The sequence below is a fragment of the Anguilla rostrata genome, chromosome 17, assembly GCF_018555375.3.
Source record: "Anguilla rostrata isolate EN2019 chromosome 17, ASM1855537v3, whole genome shotgun sequence".
Lineage (NCBI taxonomy): Eukaryota > Metazoa > Chordata > Actinopteri > Anguilliformes > Anguillidae > Anguilla > Anguilla rostrata.
The window spans coordinates 5,282,258-5,304,114 of NC_057949.1; the positions used below are offsets into that span (position 1 = coordinate 5,282,258).

Here is a 21,857-nt window from a genome sequence, read left to right on the forward strand (position 1 = left end):
TTTTGGACCTGACAGAGCTCTTCAACACAGTCATTTCATATACAGTTTTTTTATTTTTTTATTTTCAGTCTTATTGCTCACTAAACATAACCAGAGTGCTATCATGCAAAAAATAATATTCATCGAACATTAAAACCGTTGCGAACTTTATTATAATCCGATTGTTAAACATTAAATTTGCGACATATTTTTTTTTCTTTTGTTGGCTTGGTCGCATATGCAGGTTAACACAATCACAGACTCTGCATCAATAGTCCACATAGGTATAGGTGTGGCAATAGTTAAATATGCGCAGATATTAAACTGAATATATTTAAATTGCTTTTCATTCAACAATATTCATAATTCATGATCACAACGTTTTGGCAAATTGGATACTCTGCCCCTTTCTCATTTGCTGAAAAAGAAATGACGGCATATTGCGAAGTGTATATAAATTATGGATATTTATTGAAGAAATGCATTCATTTACACGGAGCACAAAATACTCAAACATTAAATCAATTTTTTTTTTGAAACACCATTTATGCTAAAGAAATGTTCCCTTCATACAAAGAGTTGTAGCCCCCAAAAAACATCTTTCACAGTTTAAGCTGTCAGAAAAAGTCGTTGAGGAATAAATACTTGTTTGCTGGATTGGTGCATGTGCATTTTTTAAATTAGCAAGAAATACATTTACACATAACCTACGTTGTGCGAGAATATGGAAATTAAAATAATAAACAAATGCGAACAAAATTTACGGAGACAGAGACAAATATTTAAAATATAAAGAATACTGTGCATGAAAAAAAGAAATTATTCAATCCTGAAAGAGATGGCTTCGTCTTTGCCAACACCCTCTGTCGTTAACGGCAGTGAAATATATTGGGGGTTTTAAAGTGCTATTTAACCAAATCAAATACATAAAAATGTTGTTTGAAATATGAAATACCCCAGCACCACAAAAATCTTGTAGTACATTCAGATTAATAAATGGTTATTTGCAGTAATTTCAAGAAATATTTAAACTCTTAATGGCAACTGAATTCTTATCTGTGTCCACACAATATATTGTCCACCTATGTCAACATGGCGGAATATTCCGAGGAATAAATGTCTGATGTAAATATTTGCGGTGCTCTTTGTTTCCTTTATATAAATGCTGGAGACATTCCGTTGTGGATCCATATGTATGTCGTGTGCAATGTCTATAATGATTCAGTCTTACTGCCGCACTCAAGCCCCAGTGATTCTGAACTTTTCTAAAAATACCCAATCAAAAAGAGACTGGCGGATATTTCATTCTTTTCCCCCCAAAAAACAGCATATATTTACAAAGCCCATTAATTTCTCTCCCGTGTATAGCGACCCGAGTGTTAGTTTGATTCCAATCCACCTTTGAAGCCAAGAATGTTCTGGCACGCGCTCAAAGGTACAGTGAACTTGCTGCGCGCTGAACACACAGAATGGGAACAGAACCTGCACGTGCAGGTATGTTGGATGGTTGAACTTCAGCCTTACAAAAACACATATATTCCAAAACACTTGTTCTTGTTCTTCATCTTCATAATGTCTGTTCATAAGAACCACACAGCTGAGCCGAAATCGTTTCTCTCTTTTTTCGAATTTCACAAAGACCCTTTGGTAATTCCCAGCAATTCTGGCAAACGTATTCAGGTGCAGAAACCTTTCGGCGCTCTACCCGGTTCGGAAGCCCCGAGTGGTCCATTTCATTTCAGGGTCAGTTCAGGCTTGTTTGGTTTCCTTTTGGAAGTACCACGTTCCTCTGCACAATAAAAATCGTAAACACTAGCCACGGTGCTCACACATTGATTCACCACACCGTCCAATGAATCTAAACGTATTTTGTCCTATTTTTTTCCCATAATGTTTCCTTACTGCAGCTCCAGTAATCCAGTCACACGAGCAATTAGCCTACTTTGGCATCACTCAATGCTCTGAATCCAACGCAAAGTCTTCCGGCGTTTCTTCTTCCTCACCTGGCGTAGGCCTGTTAACTGAGTGAGACCCACTTGGACAACTGTATCATAATATACGGCTTCCTCAACATTATTTAGCATGCAAGGTCTGATTGTCAATAATAATAATAATAATAATAATAATAATAATAATGGCCTTCAAACTGACGTATGAAAGTTGAAAAGGCGAAAAATGAAGACATGAAACGTTTCTGGTCTGACACGGGCGCGTTTTTTTCAGGCACTGAGAAAACACAGGGGATTAAAAGAGAGTACGCTGAAAGCAATTTTATGTTTTTGGGAAATATCAAACGGTATTTACAATTCAGTCGAATGTGGAATCTTTGCTTTGAAAGATACTTTTATTTTTAGCCTGTTATTTCAGAAATGTATGAAGTACACTTAATATGGACTAGGTGCAGTTGTTATTAAATGGAATTGACTATATGTTTCGAAATGTTTTCGTGATTGCTTCACTGACAAAAGTAAAATCGACTTCTTAGTTCGTACCAACGACTAAGACAAAGCTGTGTGTGTCAACTTATAAATTATATAACTATTGATAATTTAATGTCTAACGTGCAAGTTTTACACAAACATTTTGTGATAATAATAATAAGAATAATAATAATAATAATAATAATCCTATTTTGGGGACTTGGAAAACTTTCGTTTGGGCGTCTTATAACAGTTTTGGCTGGTTGTCATCCTGCCTCGCGGTGTCGGTTCCTCCACCGGGTTTCATTTGTGCAAGAATTAACGTGGTAAGACGTTACAATAATCAGAATCCGTCTTTATTCAAATAGGACCGCGCAGCTAGTGTGCCAATCTGTACATTCCCGTGTAATAAAACAGAATGAACTTATCTCAAAATTTATTTGCTCTGACAAAATGCATTTTATCGACGGTTGAATTTTCTGTAGAGCATGCTTTAAGGATTTGCTGTTTTCTTTTGGTCACTTTGCCAATACATCTAGTTTGGGATGTAATTCTCATGTCTCGTGTCACAATCATATAAATGTTAACACTCGATGTCAAATTCCGACGACAGAAAATAGCGCATGAACCCAACACTGTTGTAAATGACAGACGGTCTGTGACGGTAAACTATCATCCCAGATTTGAACGCCAAGTGAACATAAGTGTATTGGCATGTGTACACACGTGAATAGGACACGAACCTATCCACGCTACAGCTGAGAGTCAATATGTTAGAGAACGCCGTGTCATAAGTTGGCATTTATAAAATATTTAGATGTAAATCTGAATTACATTGAAATATGTACAATGCGATTGGTGAAGTAGCCTACATAAAACAAACACACCCAGTCACGTTTTTGCGTGATTAAAAAAAACTAAATTGCAAGATATGTTATGGCCGTAAATTATGGCCCCCCACCGAACAAATATCACTGCGTGATGTGTGCAATTATAAGAAATACTTCAACGACTTCGAATCAAAAGCGGAAAAGTACTCACACTGTGCAGTACAATTCATTAATTTCCATGGAATGCTTAGGATTGACAAACATGAACTCAATGGGTATTTTCCCTCTTCAAAACATTGATATACCTTGTTGTGTGCGATTTTCCTTGTTGGATAAAGGGTTTGGGAAAATTTGACATTGCAAAATAGCATGTGCTTGGTCCGTCAGTAGATTCTTAGCAACTTAAACCCTTTTACATATCTTGCATAGATGTAACAGTAATTTATATTATTGCTTTATTTGTTGTCTTGGTGAATGCGCCTTTTGTCATGAACTTGCTACTGGTTCTCCAATCACTGTTGAAATGGCACGTGCCATTCATAAACATCACGAGATTTTAAAATGAGTGATTATTAGAAACGAAGAAAATAATTCATACGTGTTTTCTGTTATTTTAACGTAATATTTGAATCTGTTTTAAATATCTGCTTCGCTCATTTGAATATAGGGCGCTACATCGTCGTTGACACAATGCAACTTTTTCACACTGTTATTATTTGGGATTGACAAAATACTGTATAACCAAAAAAGAAAAGAAAACGGAATCTTATCGCGGGGGATTTCTCCCTCAATCGTTATATGTTATATCAGCTTTAAATGTCCAGTGGTGCAAGTAGCCTAACGGGTTTGGAATGACAGTACAGTGCACCAGGTCTATAATAAGAACACACGCTGGCCGGTCGTTATTGGAAATGAGACAAATAGGGGTATAGCATGGGGGTCTGCTGGTTTCTCAGTTGTGAAAAAAGGCATTCAGTTCTTCGTACACAGGTGGCCTGTCGTGGTGTAAGTGCATGTCGTGGTAAGGCAGGACGTTTTCGGAGTGGACGCCGCCTCGCACTCCTGACGACCCGAACACGAGATTGTGGGCAGCGGCCGGTCGAGAACTGGGCAGAGCCGAGTAGTGCATAGAGTAATGATAGCTTTTCTCGGCGTCCGGCGAGGCGGAGTCCTGTTTTAGAGAAAAGTTTCCGTTGATACACACGGGCGGGCTTAGGGGTCCCTCGTACTCTGGGCTGTTGTATTCGGGTGAGGCACTCCCTGTGTATAGCGAGTCATACGCGGAACAGTACCCGTGGGTCCTTAAGGAATGCGAGTTAGAGCCGGACTGACACTGCGGGCTGGACAGGCGCGGGCACTGATACGGATAGGGGTGCATGGAGAAGGAGTTGGGTCCGTGGAAACGGCCCCCATCTTGACACTGTTCAGTTAAGAAGTTCCGGGAGTTTAGCTGCAGACAACCAGCCACGAGATTGGTAGTAGGTTGGGAGAGGCCTTTACATAGGGTCTGCACGTAGGCTACCAAGTCTGGTCTTTTCCCGGAGCGAAGGATCTCAGAGAGAGCCCATATGTAGTTCTTAGCCAATCGCAGAGTCTCTATCTTGGAGAGCTTTTGGGTTTTAGAATAGCAGGGAACGACTTTGCGCAGGTTATCGAGCGCTGAGTTTAAGTCGTGCATGCGCGTTCTCTCTCGCGCGTTGGCCTTCTGACGTCGCACCTTGGAACGTTCCAAACGCGCCGGTGTCATTTTACGCTTCTTCGGACCACGCTTTTTGGGTCTGTCTCCTTCCATATCGTCCTCCCCATCCTCTTCCTCGCCGTCATCGTCTTCGTCGTCCTCAGCAGCAGTTTCTGAGTGGGCGCGACTGCTAACCCCCCCTAGCTCCCCGTCTTCCAAGTCGTCCTCGCCCAGGCGGCAGTGGTCCTGCTCATCGTCCTTGGTCTTGGAGTCTTCACTTTCACTGTCATCCGCCCAACCTGCGTATTTCTGTACGTCAGGCAAGAGAGAGGGGTCGCTGAATAGCCTCGTCAACATAACGGCTCTGGAATACACACACACAAAAAAAAAAAATGAGAGAAGAAATTGTTAATACGCCCGGAGGTTGCAGTCTCATGACAGTTTCAGTGGTTTTTTTTTTTTTTTAATTCAGAAATTATTGCGTGTTTTCATCAATACAGAGTTAGAACAATTCCCTATTTAAAAATAACAACAATAATATCTCCCTTTATTTTGGTCAGATAAATTATTCTGAAGATAACTGTATAATCACTTTTCGAAATTGCATCCCTTATGTTTTCATAGCCTTGTTTAGCTAGTTTGCCTGTGATTAAATCAAATATAAATGTGTGAACAAGATTGGAAAAACGCTGTGATCAAATTGATTAGTCACATCGTGATGGTTAAAGAGGAAGGGAATGGTGTCACTGTACATGATGAACGTGATTGTTGATTGAATTAAAATAGTTTTAAACACAAAATCTATCAAGAACACAGAATTTTTTTTATTCGTAGCATTGCGACAGACGTAGCCAGACGGGTCCCCATCTTAATTCCCCGCTGTCTGCCACGTGCCCTCCTGTGCCCCCTCACAGCGGGTCTCCGTGGCGCGCGCCCCATTACAGATCCCGTGGGGGTCTGTGTGAAGTTGCCCCCCTTCCCACACGCGCGTACGCACTCACGCACACGCCTTCCGACCGTCTCCCCCAAACCTGGCTGCATTCCAGTACACCTCAGTTAAACCACCGTCTACTACTCATTGTGTTCACCACACAGATAAAACATTATTCGGCTATAAATACCACACACGTCTTGTTATTTTGTTAATCTGTTATATTCGTGTTGGTGAAAGTCGTATGGGTGGTTGGCGATGTTTATGTTGAAAAGGGACAAAATGAAAAAAATGGCATAGTGGCCGTCCATTTTCTAGTGCGTTTGTTTTGATTTCACGTACTCTACGCACCTGCAGTCGCCAGGCAATCGCCCAAGTAACACCTGAGGAAGCGCGAGGCCTACTTCCCCTCATGCCGCCAAATCTCGGCTGTGGCAACATATCTCTCTCCAGGTGATATTTAACTTCATACTTCACTTTACTTCATCCTTTACTTCATGAATACTTCAGGGACTTTTGGAATGCACGTCTGAATATTCAGCGTCAGGGTTAATACATTATATATTATATTTTGTAAATCTACAAATCTGCTAAAATTCTAAAAGGTCATTATTCACCATGATTCCACTATTTTACAAAGCATGTTTTGTAAGATGTAATAAACAACAACAACAACAAATAATAAAATATATAATTTATATAAAAATAATAATTGTATATAACCGTGTTCTCAGGAAAATGCTGCGCGAAATTTAAAATAGATTTTCATTCTTTGCAATCCCAATAATTTTAAAGTATCCGTGGGAACGATGTGGTGAATTGAGTGTTTCCCATTCACAGCATGAGTTTGTGTATGCTTTACACACACACACACACACTCGCAGACACATTTTGTATCATGTATTAATACTTTATAGAGCACCACCATTGATATTTAATAAATGAAACATTTGTTCAAACAAGTATTGTAATGCTGTAACAATTTATAAATGAACAGATTATTTGGAATGTCCTTCTGCATATATTCCACGTAAACCGTTACATTTCCATTGAAATGCAAAGGTGGTTGTGAGTTTTGTTTGTAGAACGAAATCAGTGTGGTACAGAACAGAGCGCCCCTTGCCTCGGGGGTATGCCAGGGGCAAAATCTAGTTTTTAAATTTAGGGCACATGAGGTTTGCTCAGTTGAAACGGAAAAAAAAACTTTTAATTAGCAAACCATGTACTTTACAAGCAAATTGATTGCACACGCTCAATATGCACCGCTTGGCAATTTCAGAAAGCTTTCAGTTCAGTAATATAATATGAAAATCCTTTATGTCTCGTTAAATATGCATATCAAACATAATTAAAATAATGCAATTTTTCCTCAAAGCGCCACTATAAAGGTACCGCTTAGCTCTTGTGAAATGACAGGATTAGGACCAGTGAATTGCCTTATCGGTCAAAGAAAAATATACAACGCACGGTACTTTATAAACAAGCAAATCGTTTCGCTATTAGATACCCCTTTCCTTAATAGGAACAGCAGTGAATCCACGGTGTATTGTATCTCCAAGATATATGCGCAAATGCCGTTATCAATAAATCGTTATTCTGTACCAAAACAAGAATCGCCAACAGGGAAATTAATGCCGAAGTGAAAGAAGCGATTTAATTAATCTCTTTTCTCTCTAGCACTGAGCAGCCCGACCAAACGCGGGCTTGTTTCGTTGCTCCTCCGTTACATCTAATAATTTCTGCCAAAGAGGTACTAATTGCTTATACCTTGCGATAGAGTGAGATAAAAAAAAATATTTTTTAAAAACCAAGAAAAAGAAAGGACAGAGCTAAAATGTCCTCATCTTCAGACATCCGGTGGTATCAATCGCCTCGTCTTTGCTGGCTATCAGTTTCCTGAGCCAAGAAAGCATGACATATTAGATTGTACGCCTGTTAAGAAAGGCAGTGCGGGGCATGCAAATCGCGTCTCCTGTCTGTGTAAAACTTGAAGGGCGAATTGGAAATAACGGAACGAGACAAGGAGCCAAACGTAAAATCAGCGATACTTTCCAGAAATTAATCATTCGGTGCAATCAAATAAACACGCGCTCATTCTTTGCATATAGATGCAAATATGTTGGAGGACAGTTCGTCTAAAATCGCATTTGCATTATCGGATTTTGCTGATTTTCCCTCATCATTTGTCGATTTATTTATAATCCAACTTACCTCCGCGGGAGCTCTTCAGGGGTGAAGGCGTTAGTGATTAAACCATCTTCAGGGACCTCGAGCGAAGACTCCTATAGGTGCGGCTGTCTGTTTGGGAGTGCAATCCGCGCGCGCTGAGACAGTGTGGCATCGCTACCAGGCAGGGTTACATACCAGCTATGATGCCAGGCCATATGGTTGGCACGTCACTGGCAAGAGCCATCACATGAGAGCCGGTGATTGACATGCGCCTGCATTCGGAGAGATTGCCTTCCCGAGGGAAGAGGGACTCGCCATCTGTCACTTCGCTCGCGCTCACAGCCAGAAAGAGAGAAAGAGAAAGAATACGAGGGAAAGAGAGAAACAGAAGCAAACGAAGGGCAAAAATGGTTTCATTCAAAGAAAAAAAAAACAGTTATTGTACGTGGCCGTTGTATGTAGACTCTTTTTTCATTTCACAGAAGGGTCATGAAAGCAATTGGGAAAAGGGTAGGGATATAAAAAGAGGACGGAGTATGGTGTTGTGCCATCTTTAAGCCTCGAGAACACAAGCGAACATTATTTATTTATTTCCTCATTTACTTATTTATCTCACTAAATAAAGAAATATTGTGTTGTGTGTGACGAGAGAAGCAACGCAAACCAATTGAATTTTAACAGAATTTATGGGATAGCTATAAAGGCGCTGAAATGCCGAGGTGATTTCGATAGAGAAATAAACAGATGAACAGATTGGTAGATTATTAAGTAGCTAAATAGACTAGTGTATGAATGCATCGATCGGACAGATAGGCTGGGAGATGAATGAGGTGCTCGCGCGCGGGTCGCGGCGCTGGTGTTTTCGGAGCGCGACGCTGGGGGCGTTTTGCAGGCGACGCCAGCCTGCCTGCACAGCGAGCGCGAGGGACCCAGGTGCACGTTGCTGCGGGTCTCGCTGAAGCACTGGGGCACAGAGGGGCGGCGCACGAGCTGGCACCGGTGCCAAAAAGTCTTAGACGGTGCATTATTAGGCAGTGGCGGGCAGCGTTATGTGCTAACAGAGCCGCACAGAATGGTAGAACGTAGCGTACTTACTGATGTTCCAACAGGCCAGGCTAGGCCACTTCAGCTCTTATCTGGGCATCAAAATAACAGCAACCACATGACAGTGCCATTCCCCACAGATAAACTGAAGGTGCCATCATAGAGATCCCTTTCAAGAAAGAATGGCACCTAAACTAAGGCTGTGTGCCTCTCATGTATCACTAAGCTGTGGCCATAGCAGCAACCCGTAGGCAGCTGGACCTGTGATACACAACCCAATGCCACCGGTGGTATCGCGGCTGCGACGATCGTGACACGTCTGCTACCACACCGCACCAGCAGAGACCATAATCCGGCAATCCCCAGTGACAGCGGTGGGCCCTCTTCCATGGCACTGCGTCAACATCCCGCCAGACTCAAAGGCTCCGGCGTCGGCTAATCTGCTGTCTGCACCGTGCCTCGGTCGCGCGGTGGGGTGCTTTACCGCACTTTGGTCGCCTTGCCAACGGAAAACCGGCAGGGGAGAGTATAATTTAACCCGGCTGCACGGCTCGGGGCGAAAGGTGACGCTGGCGATGCAAGCGGAAACTCCGTTTAAACCGGGGTCAAGCGTGTGTTCGCGCGGTCAGGGGCTGCTCCCATTGTTCGGTGAGCGGAAACATGGGCGATTGCTCAGTGATGGAACAGAGGCTTTATACTTTGTCTTGCTTTAATGGATTTAGCCGTTTATGAATGGGACTACACGTATGTGTTTGCATTCATGTATAATACATTCAACAGTCAGTGGGTGTTCCTCTCCGACTGTTTGTGTGCCTGTGTATGCAGGTGTTCTTAAGCATGCAGGGTGTGTGTGCGCGCGCACATGCGCGCATATGTGAGTGTGTCTTTGTATGTGTGTATTCTTGTGTGTGAGTATATGTGAGTGCGTTTATGTGTATGTGTATATTTGTGTGAGTACATGTGAGTGTTTTTGTATGTGTATCTATCTATGTGTGAGTGTGTTTTTGTATGTGTGCATATTTATGTGTGAGTATATATGAGTGTGTTTATGCGTAGGTGTGTATATTTATGTGTGAGTATATTTGAGTGTGTTTATGTGTATGTGTGTATATTTATGTGTGAGTATATGTGAGTGTGTTTATGTGTATGTGTATATTTATGTGTGAGTATACCATATGTGAGTGTTTTTGTATGTGTGTATATTTATGTGTGAGTATATATGAGTGTGTTTATGTGTAGGTGTGTATATTTGTCTGAGTATATTTGAATGTGTTTATGTGTATGTGTGTGTGTGTGTGTGTGTATGTATTTATGTGTCAGTATATTTGAGTGTGTGTGTGTGTATTTATGTGTCAGTATATATGAGTGTGTTTGTGTATTTGTGTATATTTGTGTGTGAGTATATTTGAGTGTGTTTATGTGTGTGTGTGTGTGTTTGTTTATGTGTGAGTATATGTGAGTGTGTTTATGTGTATGTATACACATGTGTTATGTGTATTTGAGTGTCTGTATGTGTGCACAGGCACACATACACATGAGACAATGTGTTGCCGTGAGACAGTCTTTTCTTTTTGCCATAATGACCTTGCCATGGTGGAGAGACTTGAGGTTGTCAAAGACCCTGACACCTATGGCAGTTGGGGTTTCTTAAACCCCCGTTGGGTCTAACCATACCAGGCCATCATGGCATGGACAAATCTGAATAAATTAATCAGAGACATAGCCAAAACATTGGGTGTGTCAAAATCAACTGTTCAGTACATTGTTAAGAAGCAAGAATGCACTGGTGCGCTCAGCAATAGCAAACAAACCGGTAGACTGCGGAAGATCACTCTTGTGGATGAATGAAGAATATTTTCAATTGTGAAGAAAGTCCCCTTTCAACTGTCAAATAGCTTAAGAACACTCTCCAGGATGTTGGCATAGATGTGTCAAAGACTAGAATAAAGAGAAGAACATTTGCTACGAGATGCAAACCACTGGTAAGCATCAAGAACAGAATGGTCAGGTTACAGTTTTCTGAAAAAGTACATTTGAAAAACTGCAGAGTTCTGGAAAAAAAAATACCACAGTTTGCTGCAGTCCCAAAGTGATGGAAACAAAAAAGTGTTGAGAAAGGAATTGCTCATGACCCAAAGCATACCACCTCATCTGTGGAACATGGTGGAGGTAGTGTTATGGGCTTGGCCATCTATGGTTGCCACTGGAACTGGCTCACATGTCTTTATTGATGATGTGGCTACAGTACAGGCCTGGCAGAGCATTGCCAGGGAACATACCCAGCATCTGTTGATGTCTATGGGTCACAGACGTCAGGCAGTCATCAAATGCAAAGGATTTGCAACCAAGTGCTACATATGGTAATGTTATTGAAGAACATGTTAATTTGTCCAATTATATTTAGTCCACTAAAATGGGTCGACTGTATAAAAAGGGCTACAATTCCTAAACAGATCACTGGATATTAATGTAAATATCCTTGATTTAATTAATTAAAGCTGACAGTCTGCACTTTAACCTCATATTCATCGTCTCATTCCAAATACAATTTGTATGTGTGTATGAAGGTGTATGTGTGTATGTACAATGCCGTGAAAGAATATTTACGCCTTCCTGATTTTCTCTATTATTGCATATTTGTCACATTGCATGGTTTCAGATCTTTAGACAAAATATAATATTAGATGAAGGGAAACTAAGTAAAAACAAAACACATTTTTAAAAATTATTTCATTTATTTAATGTTTTCAAGGTACAAAAATGCCATGTTATGCACCACCTATAAGCCATTAAATAAAACTTTCAAAAATGTAGGCCTGCCATTTAAAGTATTGATATCAAAATGAGGCCAAGTTACAACAAACAATATTACAAATATTAACCACACAAATTAAACAAGCTCTATTCCACAGCAATGCTGCCCAGTGTTTCCTAAATGATTTCATGTAAATTGACCCTGTGTTTTTTCATCTTGCCATCTGAAGAGAATGTTGTCATTCCAAGTTTGTGTCACATCAAAGCGTCAAATAACAAAAAAATGTCAAAAGTCTTCATTTAAATGGCTGTTTTAAATAGCTGATGAAAACTTACTCTTTAGAAGGAATGTATTTATACAAAAATGTAGAAGTATATTTCCAACTTAAAATAAATACCAATTGTAAAATAGATATTGTAGATAGATAGATAGATAGATAGATTGATTGATTGATTGACTGATATAATACTTTATTATCCCCATGGGTACATTTTTCTACCATTATATAACATCCACATTTATAAACAGACATTTATACCAAAAAGCAAACAATCATGAGTATTGTCATCATGAGGGGGATGAGTAAATAAATTCAGATAAAAATATATTGGCCTATTGAATAAATATTTAATCTTAAAATCCTATCCAGACATATGTTTGTATGTAATTGTATGTATATTTAATGTTTGTGGGTCACATACTGTAAAGTCTAGTCAAGTAATTGCAATAGTATCATTTATTTTACTACGTAAAATAAGAAAAAATGTATTGGTGTACACAATTTTCTGAACAAAATAATAATAATAATAATAATGCATTTTATTAATGTGTTTTTCATGCAACACTCAAAGTACTGGATGCAGACAATTGTTCAAACATATAGTGCAGTCATTTTTGCTATTTTAAGTGTAACAGCTGAATAGTTTATTATTGCCGTTAAAAATGATTGCCATTTCACTTAAATGTGAGACACAAACTCTGAATGACCACATTCTCCTGAGATGGTCAGATGAAAAAACATAGGACCAACTTACATGAAATGATTTAGGAAACACCTAGCAGCATTGCTTTGGATTACGTTGTATGTTGTATTGTTGTACGTTCTGTTTTTATTGCATTGTTTTTATTGCTTGTTTAATTTTTCTGTTTTTAAGTATTGCAATATGACCCCGGGGGCTCTATATTTCATTCTACTCTTTGCATAACCTGTAAGGATAAGGAATGACAATAAACTTAAACTATAACCATAACTGTAACTATTACAGGCCGGCCACTCCTGGGAATGTTCACTGCTGTTCCAAGTGTTCTTCATTTGGAGATACTGGCTCGTACTGTGGTTCAATGGAGTCTCAGAGCCTTTCCAGACTGGTATATTTTAACAACTTTTTTCTCATCTCTTCTGAAAGATATGAGTGAGGTTTCAATTCAACAGGGCTGCTGCAAACAAGCCTGGCTGTGTTCAATCAGCTGAATCTACTTATCAATTAAATTTGGTTGATTGGTTGATTGAGTAACTAAGGGGGGAGTTACTTCTTCACATGGGTGATGTGGGATGACATGTGTTTTGTGTTTACTCAGTTTTCCCTTTGTTTAATACTACATTTTGTCTAAATATCCGAAAGCATCCCACGTGACAGATACATGATAATAGAGGAAATCAGGAAGGGGCATATACTTTTTCATGGCACTGTACATATGCTAGTGTGTGTGTGAGTATGTCTATGTGTATTTACGACAATGTGCTTTTGTCTGTGCGTTTTTATCCAGCTGTTTTTCTGAATAAGTTTACCAACACTGCCAGCACAGGATTAGTAATTACTAGCACCCTCTAGTGGTGGCTGCTTCCTATAAATTCAAGCTGTGCAAACCAGTGCAGAAACCACATGAGGACAGCTAGGTCATGCAAGTTATTATTTGTTATATGGGGCTGGATAGGGTATTTACACAGTATTTTAGGCTCCAGAAATAATCTATCACTCTTTCCGCTTTTAATTCCTCCCTTCTCAGTAGAGGGCAACAGAACTCCAGGAGCTCAAGTCACATGACCTTTATATGACTACTCTCTCTCACCACTCACTCACTCCCCCAACATCTGCCCACTCACCCCACTCTACTTCCCCACACCGTCACCCCCCCCCCCCCCCCCCCCCGCCCAGTACCCAGCTGTACTATCTACACTCCAGACTCCTAATTGCCCATGCACAAATGCAAATGCCTATTAATTAATTACTTGACTAATTAGTGCGGTGTTATTTGTGAGCGATAAATCAAATGAAGGTGGAGGTGCTGAGGATACAGAAGGCGAGGCGGCCATGTTTGGCATCAAAATTCTTGCGGACAGAGAGCAGCAGCTCACACTGTGTGTGAAGGAGGAGGTCTGTGTATTTCTGTGAAAGAGTGAGTGTTATGCTATTCTCCCTGTGTGTGAAGGAGTGAGTCTGTGTGTTTCTGTGAAGGATTGAGTGTTATGCTATTCTCCCTGTGTGTGAAGGAGGAAGTCTGTGTGTTTCTGTGAAGGAGTGAGTGTTATGCTGTTCATACTGTGACTGAAGGAGGAAGTTTGTGTGTTTCTGTGAAGGTGTTGTTTTATTCTTTTTATGTAAAGTTTTATGTTTGGGCTTTTTACAAAGTGCACATTACATTAGTGTTTTAATGTGTGCAGTTGTCATTTTGTGTGTTGTGAGTTGTGAATTGTCATTTTATTGACTGAGTTTTGTTGGTGTGGTCATGTGTGCTTTATGTGATGGATGTGTGTTCGTGTGTTCGTGTGTTGTGTGTGTGGATTTTTATGTTGTGTGTGTGTGCTTACGTTGCGGGCCTAAAAGGATGGAGTCTTCCTTTGTGCATTTTTGTGTAATTTGCTCATTATTGTGTATCCTGTGAGTTGCTAAATTGCTAAAGGGAATCCTGGATAGATCTACCACCTATAAAATCTCCACAACCTGTAGACAGGTGGAAAATCCAGCTTCAGAAAATAAAAGTCCTCTCCAGTATTTTGTTCCAATCAACTGGATTTGCTAATCAGTGCAATGTTTCAGCCAGGAGGTGGAACAAACTCGTGAAATCAGCTGTCTGAGCTAATGGGGTGAAGAAACACAGGGCAGGGCTTTTACTTTCTGACCCCTGGACAGTGTGTCTTTCAATTGATATTCAAGCAATCAAACCGCTTCAGGTTGTCCTGCACATGGTAGCAAGGTCCTTTGTGTGATCTGGTGGAACAGGGAATGGTGGCAAAATTATAGTCTTGTAAAAAGAGGAAATATTAATGCCTGGTGAATATGCTTTATGCTCGTGGAATCTATTCCCAACATGGCTGAACATGGAAGTGGGGTAGGAGATGAGTACCCCATCAATAAAGGGGTTTACCTATCCTGTTGCACGTGTGCATGTGTGTGTGCGTGTGCGTGTGCGTGTGCGTGTGCGTGTGCGCGTGCGCGTGCGTGTGTGTGTGTATGGGTTGCAAAATTAAGTTGTTGCATGGCTGCCCTTATTCTAGTAGACATGTTATGTTTCTAAAAAATCATCACCAAAACAGTCATTACTTAACCAAAGCTCTCACGCTCATGCCGCTATTTATTTCTGAACGTTTGAGATTTGGCAGATACCGCCATAAGTATTAATAGCAGCGACAGAGTGAATATGTCAGCTCTTAATCTATCAGTTCAGGCATCAATGATAGCTGTTATATGTTAATGACAGTACTCATAAATGAGAAGCTCAGTGACAGAGCTGGCAGCTGCTTGTTTGTGTGCGTGTGTGTTCCTGTAGCTTTGCCAGGCCCCCATCGTAGGTGTCCGCGGAGATCTCCGGTCTGAAATATTTATCCGCTTTGCGATCGCTGAGATGGTGCTGCCTAATTGGGGCTTCAGAAAGCTCCGCCTCTCCGTGCTGCTGAAGGTCCAGAGAGTGGCCAACAACTGTGTGTGTGTGTGTGCGTGCGTGCGCGCGTGCATGCGTGCATGCTGGGTGGGTGCGCGTCTGCGCGTGAGCGTGTATGTGGGGGTTTGGGTTAAAATATTATTTTAGAAATGGCATAATCATGCTCACAGCTCATCCCTAAATGAAGATCCTGTACTCTAGTCTCTCGCTCATCACTGATCAGTGGATGTGTCAGTCTTAGTTTGATTCACTTAAGGCTGACTTTTGTCTTTGTGGCACTGAGTCACTGTCCAGCCACCCATCTGTCTGTCTGTCTTTCTGTCTGGGCCTACTGGTTTCATCAGTTCCTGTGCCAGCTATACCAGGCCCAGCCTAACCACCTTGTGGGATTTTGGCCTTTTAATTATAGTAACGGTGGATTAATTATGGTGGGAGAAACAAGGGGCCGATGCATTATTGATGAACGAGGTTTGAGTGAGGGGCTTGGGAGAGACCCGGTAATTAAATCAGAGCTCAGACTCCCCCCCTCCTTCTGCGCTCACTGGTGCCTTCCGTGGGAGGGGGGCGGAGCTAGGAGGCCAGCTTAGATTCAGCACCCAATCACTGGCCCTGAGTCAGTGAGCTTGTCATTAATAAAATAATTGTGGTTAGGATTAAGGATGTTTCTGGATTGGTGTTTAAAATGCTTTTAGGGGAATCCATTCTCTTTTAGGGAGCACAATGCATGGCAGTATGTTACTGTCTTACTTAAGATGACTAACGGTAAGAATCATAGAAATTGCTGACCTGATATTCATTTTTGGATTTAGCTAATTGTTCAAAAGATACCATTAGGCTGGATGACATTCTCTTTTATATTATTAACGTTATTTGTACCATCCAGTTTTCATATGCATAATGTATAAGTACCATACTGTAACAGTACACAATATCAATGCTTCAGAATGGAATTATTTTTACAAGGACATCAGCAAATACTGGGCAGCAGTGACACCTGCTGTTTGCAGAGGGTAACCACAGACTATTACACCAGTGTTTTTGACTTGCTGGGATCAGCACATCTGGCTTTTTAAACACAAAAAGGATCTTTTAAGACTTAATTAGTATTTTAGCAATTATATCTTAACGCCTGGAAATATTCTTGTTTTTTCATGAAGATTAATTTTCACTTACTTATGTAATTTCAATTAAGTATATTTTTCTAGGTTATAACTTCAAAGGGAAAAAAAATCAGAAAATGCATCTGAAAATTTCCATTACAATCCACTGCTTTTAGTGAAAATTGAGTGTCTGTTGTATTTACAAGCACCATTTCTAGCGCTTACTGGGAAAAATAGCCTGTATTGGCTAATCTTAGTTATCAGCATTGACCAGTCTGAATTTAATAGAATCCCAATCCACTCACTCAAGTTCAGGACAAAATAATAAATCATACAATTCTATGACAGTAATAATGGTCTGTTTATTTGTCCTTGTGGTCGTCTGTCAGTCTGTCTTTCACGGCTTTTGATCTCAACGGATTTGAAAGGAACTGTTCAGAAAATGGCCCAACTGCAGAGACTGATGTGATATTGCATATCTATGATACTTACTGAAATATCTATGATATTATCTATGAGCATATCTATGATACTTACTGAAATATCTATGATATTATTTATGAGCATATCTTTGATACTTATTGAAATATCTATGATATTATCTATGAGCATATCTATGATACTTACTGAAATATCTATGAGCATATCTATGATACTTACTGAAATATCTATGATATTATCTATGAGAATATCTATGATACTTACTGAAATATCTATGATATTATCTATGAGAATATCTATGATACTTACTGAAATATATAATATTATATATGAGCATATCTATGATACTTACTGAAATATCTATGATATTATCTATGAGCATATCTATGATACTTACTTAAATATCTATGATATTATCTATGAGCATATTTATTATACTTACTGAAATATCTATGATATTATCTATGAACATATCTATGATACTTATTGCAATATCTATGATATTACCTATGAGCATATCTATGATACTTCTCTGAAAATAGAAACAGGATAATTGAAACTAAGATGAGAAATAATCCCTTAATAAATGAACAAAATGGCAGTATTCTTAGGCTCGCATGTTGTTATGGTGATAGTTAAATTGGCTTCAGTGGACAAGCACTCAGGAGAACATGATCTTCTTAAACCCTACTCCTCCGGAACCTTGGCTGACCCCTTTCCCTAATCAGGTCAGAGGATTTAAGAAGGACACACACCCAAAAATCTTAATTATGTATGTTCTTTCTTACGCTGAGAATAATTGGCATGGGAGGTATCTCAAAGCAGAGTCATTTGTTTGCATTGGAAACAGTCAATTTTAAGTGCGGATGTAATTGGGATTTAACTTCTCCTGTCCTTATCTTAGTGGGGAGTGTATAAGAATGGGAGTGTCTTTTGAAAGGGAGAACACTGTAATAACTGGTTAACAAACCAATTGTTTTCTCCATATTTTTGAAGTCATAATCACAATATTTCAGACACAACTGAAGGTTTGGAGTCCTGTTTTAGTTTCATGTGCAATGCAGGCTCCACTAAATTTTCAGAATCCATTCTCCACAGTCGGGAAAGGGGAGGAGTTATACTTTAGTCTTTACTGATTTTAACTTTTTTTTGATGCCCCACACAAATGTTCCCTTTCTGGCTCCTGCTTACCCATGCTTTTGTGTCTAGTGTTTGACAGCCTGTTGTACAAGAACAAGGGAACAGAAAAAACGTATAATGTTCCCAGAATCCATTCAGTCAATGAAATGTGTGTAACCAATGAAAAATATTTGAAAATTATTTTAAGCACTGATTTTCCTTTTTTAATTTGCTGCTTAACAAGACTTAATGCACCTAAACAATGAGCTAGAATAGATTAGCTTGAGAACTAACTATTTGCAAATGAACAAGAAGATTAAAGTAAATTAAACATTAAACGGTAAACAACACATTGCTGATTTTTCCATTTAATGTAAAAATGTCATTACTGATCTGCATCCTGCAATGAACATTCCATCTGTAGAAAAAATGTTTAATGAACATAAATTGTATTTTTCTTAAACTAATATTCTTGTTCTTTTGTACTCTGTTAGTACTCATGTTAAGCTTCATCTGTGCAAATTTTGTGGTTTCTAACTCTCTGTTCTAATTTCTATTGTTTAGATACATTAAGCCTCGTTAAGGAGTTTTTGTTAAACGTTTAAGAACATCCAAAGTTTCATCATTTTTTTATGGTCTCCAGAAATGTTTCTTACTGCCGCTGCAGTTGCTTATTTGTCTGGATTTCTGACCAGAGGAGCATGAGGATGTTTGGACAGGTTCCTCCCTCCCCCCTGTGCGTGGAATTTGGGGTTATGATCTCCTTTTTTGGATGCCTCGCAGGAGTCCTCACACTGCGGGCCTGGAGTCATGCCCGTCGCCATGGTGATGATAATGGTATGTGTTAATCTCAGGACTGTGCGATAATCTTTGGGATGGCAGGAGAATTGCCTGTTCTCAGTTGCTCTCTTGTCATTACAGGAGCCGGCCAGCAGAGGGCAGCCTGCCCATCTGCTCAAGCTCTACCATATTCCACAGGACAATGAGAGAAACTCCTCCGATGGCTCCCTGTAGCCTGGGACTCAGACCTGTTCTATGTTAGCATTTATTTACTTATTGCTCATTGAAACCAATTTTAAACTGCAATAGCTGCCCCAAAACTGTTCACAGGCACTGATTGGCTAACCTGCGACAGAAGTTTTTTTGTCTGGGGGGGCAGACCTGTCTGACTAGATTTATGACAGACTAGTCTTAGTCCTGCAAGAAAGACAAGAGCTATGTTCAAGGGTTATGTTTTGTTCAATACAAAAGGCCAACTCCTTCGTAGTTGATGCAATGAGTTCAAATGACCACTTCCAGGCCCTGTTGTCCATGGTAGCTCGCTAGCGACATGGCTACAGGTCTAAGCACAAGATCCCTTACCTTCTGACGAGCTCCAGGTCCTGTCCATGGTTAGAGTTGGGTAAACTGATCCTTGATCAGCTGTTGGGGGCAACGTTCTTTCAACTCCCTCCCTGCTGCATATGTCTGGCCTGTAGGTGCACAATACCCTCACTCACCCCTCCCAAAATGATTGAACCTGCACAGATTAAGGCCCCTGGTCACAGGGGGAACACAGGTGCACAGGGACTGAAGAGCCCTCTCTGTATTCCTAATGAACAGTCTCGCTCGTTTTACAAGGGATGATTTTGTGCTTTTCTGCAGAGCCTGCTGCACACGGACCTGGAGGAAAGGGGGCATTAGCCCAGCTTCAGAAGAAGAACGCGGTCTGTCTGTCTGCTCACAAGAGCCTGTCTGTCTGCTCACATGAGTCTGTGTGTCTGCTCATAAGAGTCTGTCTGTCTACTCACAAGAGTCTGTCTGTCTGCTCACAAGAGTCTGTGTGTCTGCTCACAAGAGTCTGTCTGTCTGCTCACAAGGGTCTGCCTGTCTGCTCACAAAATGTCTGTCTGTCTGCTCACAAGGGTCTGCCTGTCTGCTGCCTAATGTTTGGGTCAGGCAGTGCCCTTTGTCTTGTCCTTGAACCCTTTCTTCTGCGGTTGTGCAGAAAGCTGGGAGATCATAAAATCCTGGAAACCGGATCTGGGATCCTCTGACCTTTATAAGCAGTCATGTGGAAAGGAGCCCAATTTTGGAAAGGTTAGGGTTACGGTCATTCTACCCAGAGAGGGGCGGCCTTTTTACAGTTTGTTATTAGAGCTGTGTTGTGTGTGTGTGTGTGTGTGTGTGTGTGTGGTCACATGCATGCGTGTGTGTGTATGTGTGTGTATGCATGCATGTAATAATATATGTCCATTAACCAAATCTGTTGACCCACATCAAAATGGCAAATTATTTTTGCTGTTTTTATTTTATATTTTATTTTATAAATGACATTGCCAGTGTGCACAGTTACTACAGGCCTGACCCCTCACTTCTTTTACACCCCTACCCCTAACCCCACAACTGATCTCTCCCTGTGACTTCTCCCCTCCATGACTCCTCCCATCTCCTGTGACTCCCTCCTCCCCCCCGGCTCCTCCCCCTCACCTCCTCCAGCAGTCAGAAAAGCTGCCCTCCAAGGACCCGAAGCCCCAGTTCCTCCACCGTCTCTCTCTGTGACCGCAGACCAACCATATGACCGTGAAGCAGAGAGGCGCCCCCTCGCTCTCTCGCTGCTGCCAGCTGCAGCTCCGCACTGCTCCGAGCAGGAGGAGCCCTGCTGGAGGAACAGACAGAGAAGCAGGCAGAGAGGCAGGCAGGGTGCCCTCTGTCTGCTGTGCTCATATTTTCACAGCTGCTATCCTTATTTTCCTAGAGTTTATCAGTGGGTCTCTCTCTCTCTTTCTATATATGTGTGTGTGTGTGCGTGTGTGTGTACGTGTGCGTGTGTGTTTGTGTGTGCGCGCGTGTGTGTTTGTGTGTGTGTGTGTACGTACGTGTGTGTGTGTGTGTGTCGTGTGTTGTGTTTGTGTGTGTGTGTGTGTGCGTGCGTGCGTGCGTGTGCGCGTGTGTGTTTGTGTGTGCACGCATGTGAGACAGTGACACAGTTTTTGTTGTCGGTTCGGCTCAGTTCTCACTGGCCCATTGGATTCAAAACAAAACAATAATTCTCCATCACAAGCACAGTTGACCACGTTCAGCAAGCAATAAAAGTCAGGCCTGCGAAGAAAAAGCACACTTCAATTTACTCAAAAGTCAAAGTTAAGGACAAATGTTGCTTGAGGCCGTATCGTATGCTGTGATGGTTCATGTTAGAATGCGTTACTATTCATACCATGAATTACATTGAGGTTGCTAATCGTTACTAGGTATAGCTAAAGAATTTCTCCCAGTTTATAATTTACTGTATGTAAAATACCCTGAATCGTAAAACAGTGTCACATGTCGATGATGGTATGAGTGTTGTTTAACCTCTGTGTACATCTGTGTTTTTTTCCCCCATAATTCATTGACCAGTGTTTTGTTTTGTCTTCACCCCACTCTGCTATCTCTCTCTCTCTGTCTCTCTCTCTCTCTCTCTCCCTGCCGCTCCACAATCTGTCCCACTCTCTCGCACTCCTGTGACCAACTCGCACACAAACCACTCTTCT

The 21,857-nt window shown here is 40.9% G+C and overlaps 1 protein-coding gene across 1 annotated transcript; it reads right to left on the minus strand.

Annotated features, from left to right (window-relative positions):
- Nucleotides 1-431: 431 nt before the first annotated feature.
- Nucleotides 432-8,141, minus strand: LOC135243725 (neurogenic differentiation factor 2-like). Its single transcript, XM_064315723.1, has 2 exons — nucleotides 8,050-8,141; nucleotides 432-5,271 (listed from the first exon to the last, which is right to left on the minus strand). The coding sequence occupies exon 2, from the start codon at nucleotides 5,262-5,264 to the stop codon at nucleotides 4,182-4,184; it is 1,083 nt and encodes a 360-aa protein (XP_064171793.1). The 5' UTR covers nucleotides 5,265-5,271; nucleotides 8,050-8,141; the 3' UTR covers nucleotides 432-4,181.
- Between the last annotated feature and the right edge of the window lie 13,716 nt (nucleotides 8,142-21,857).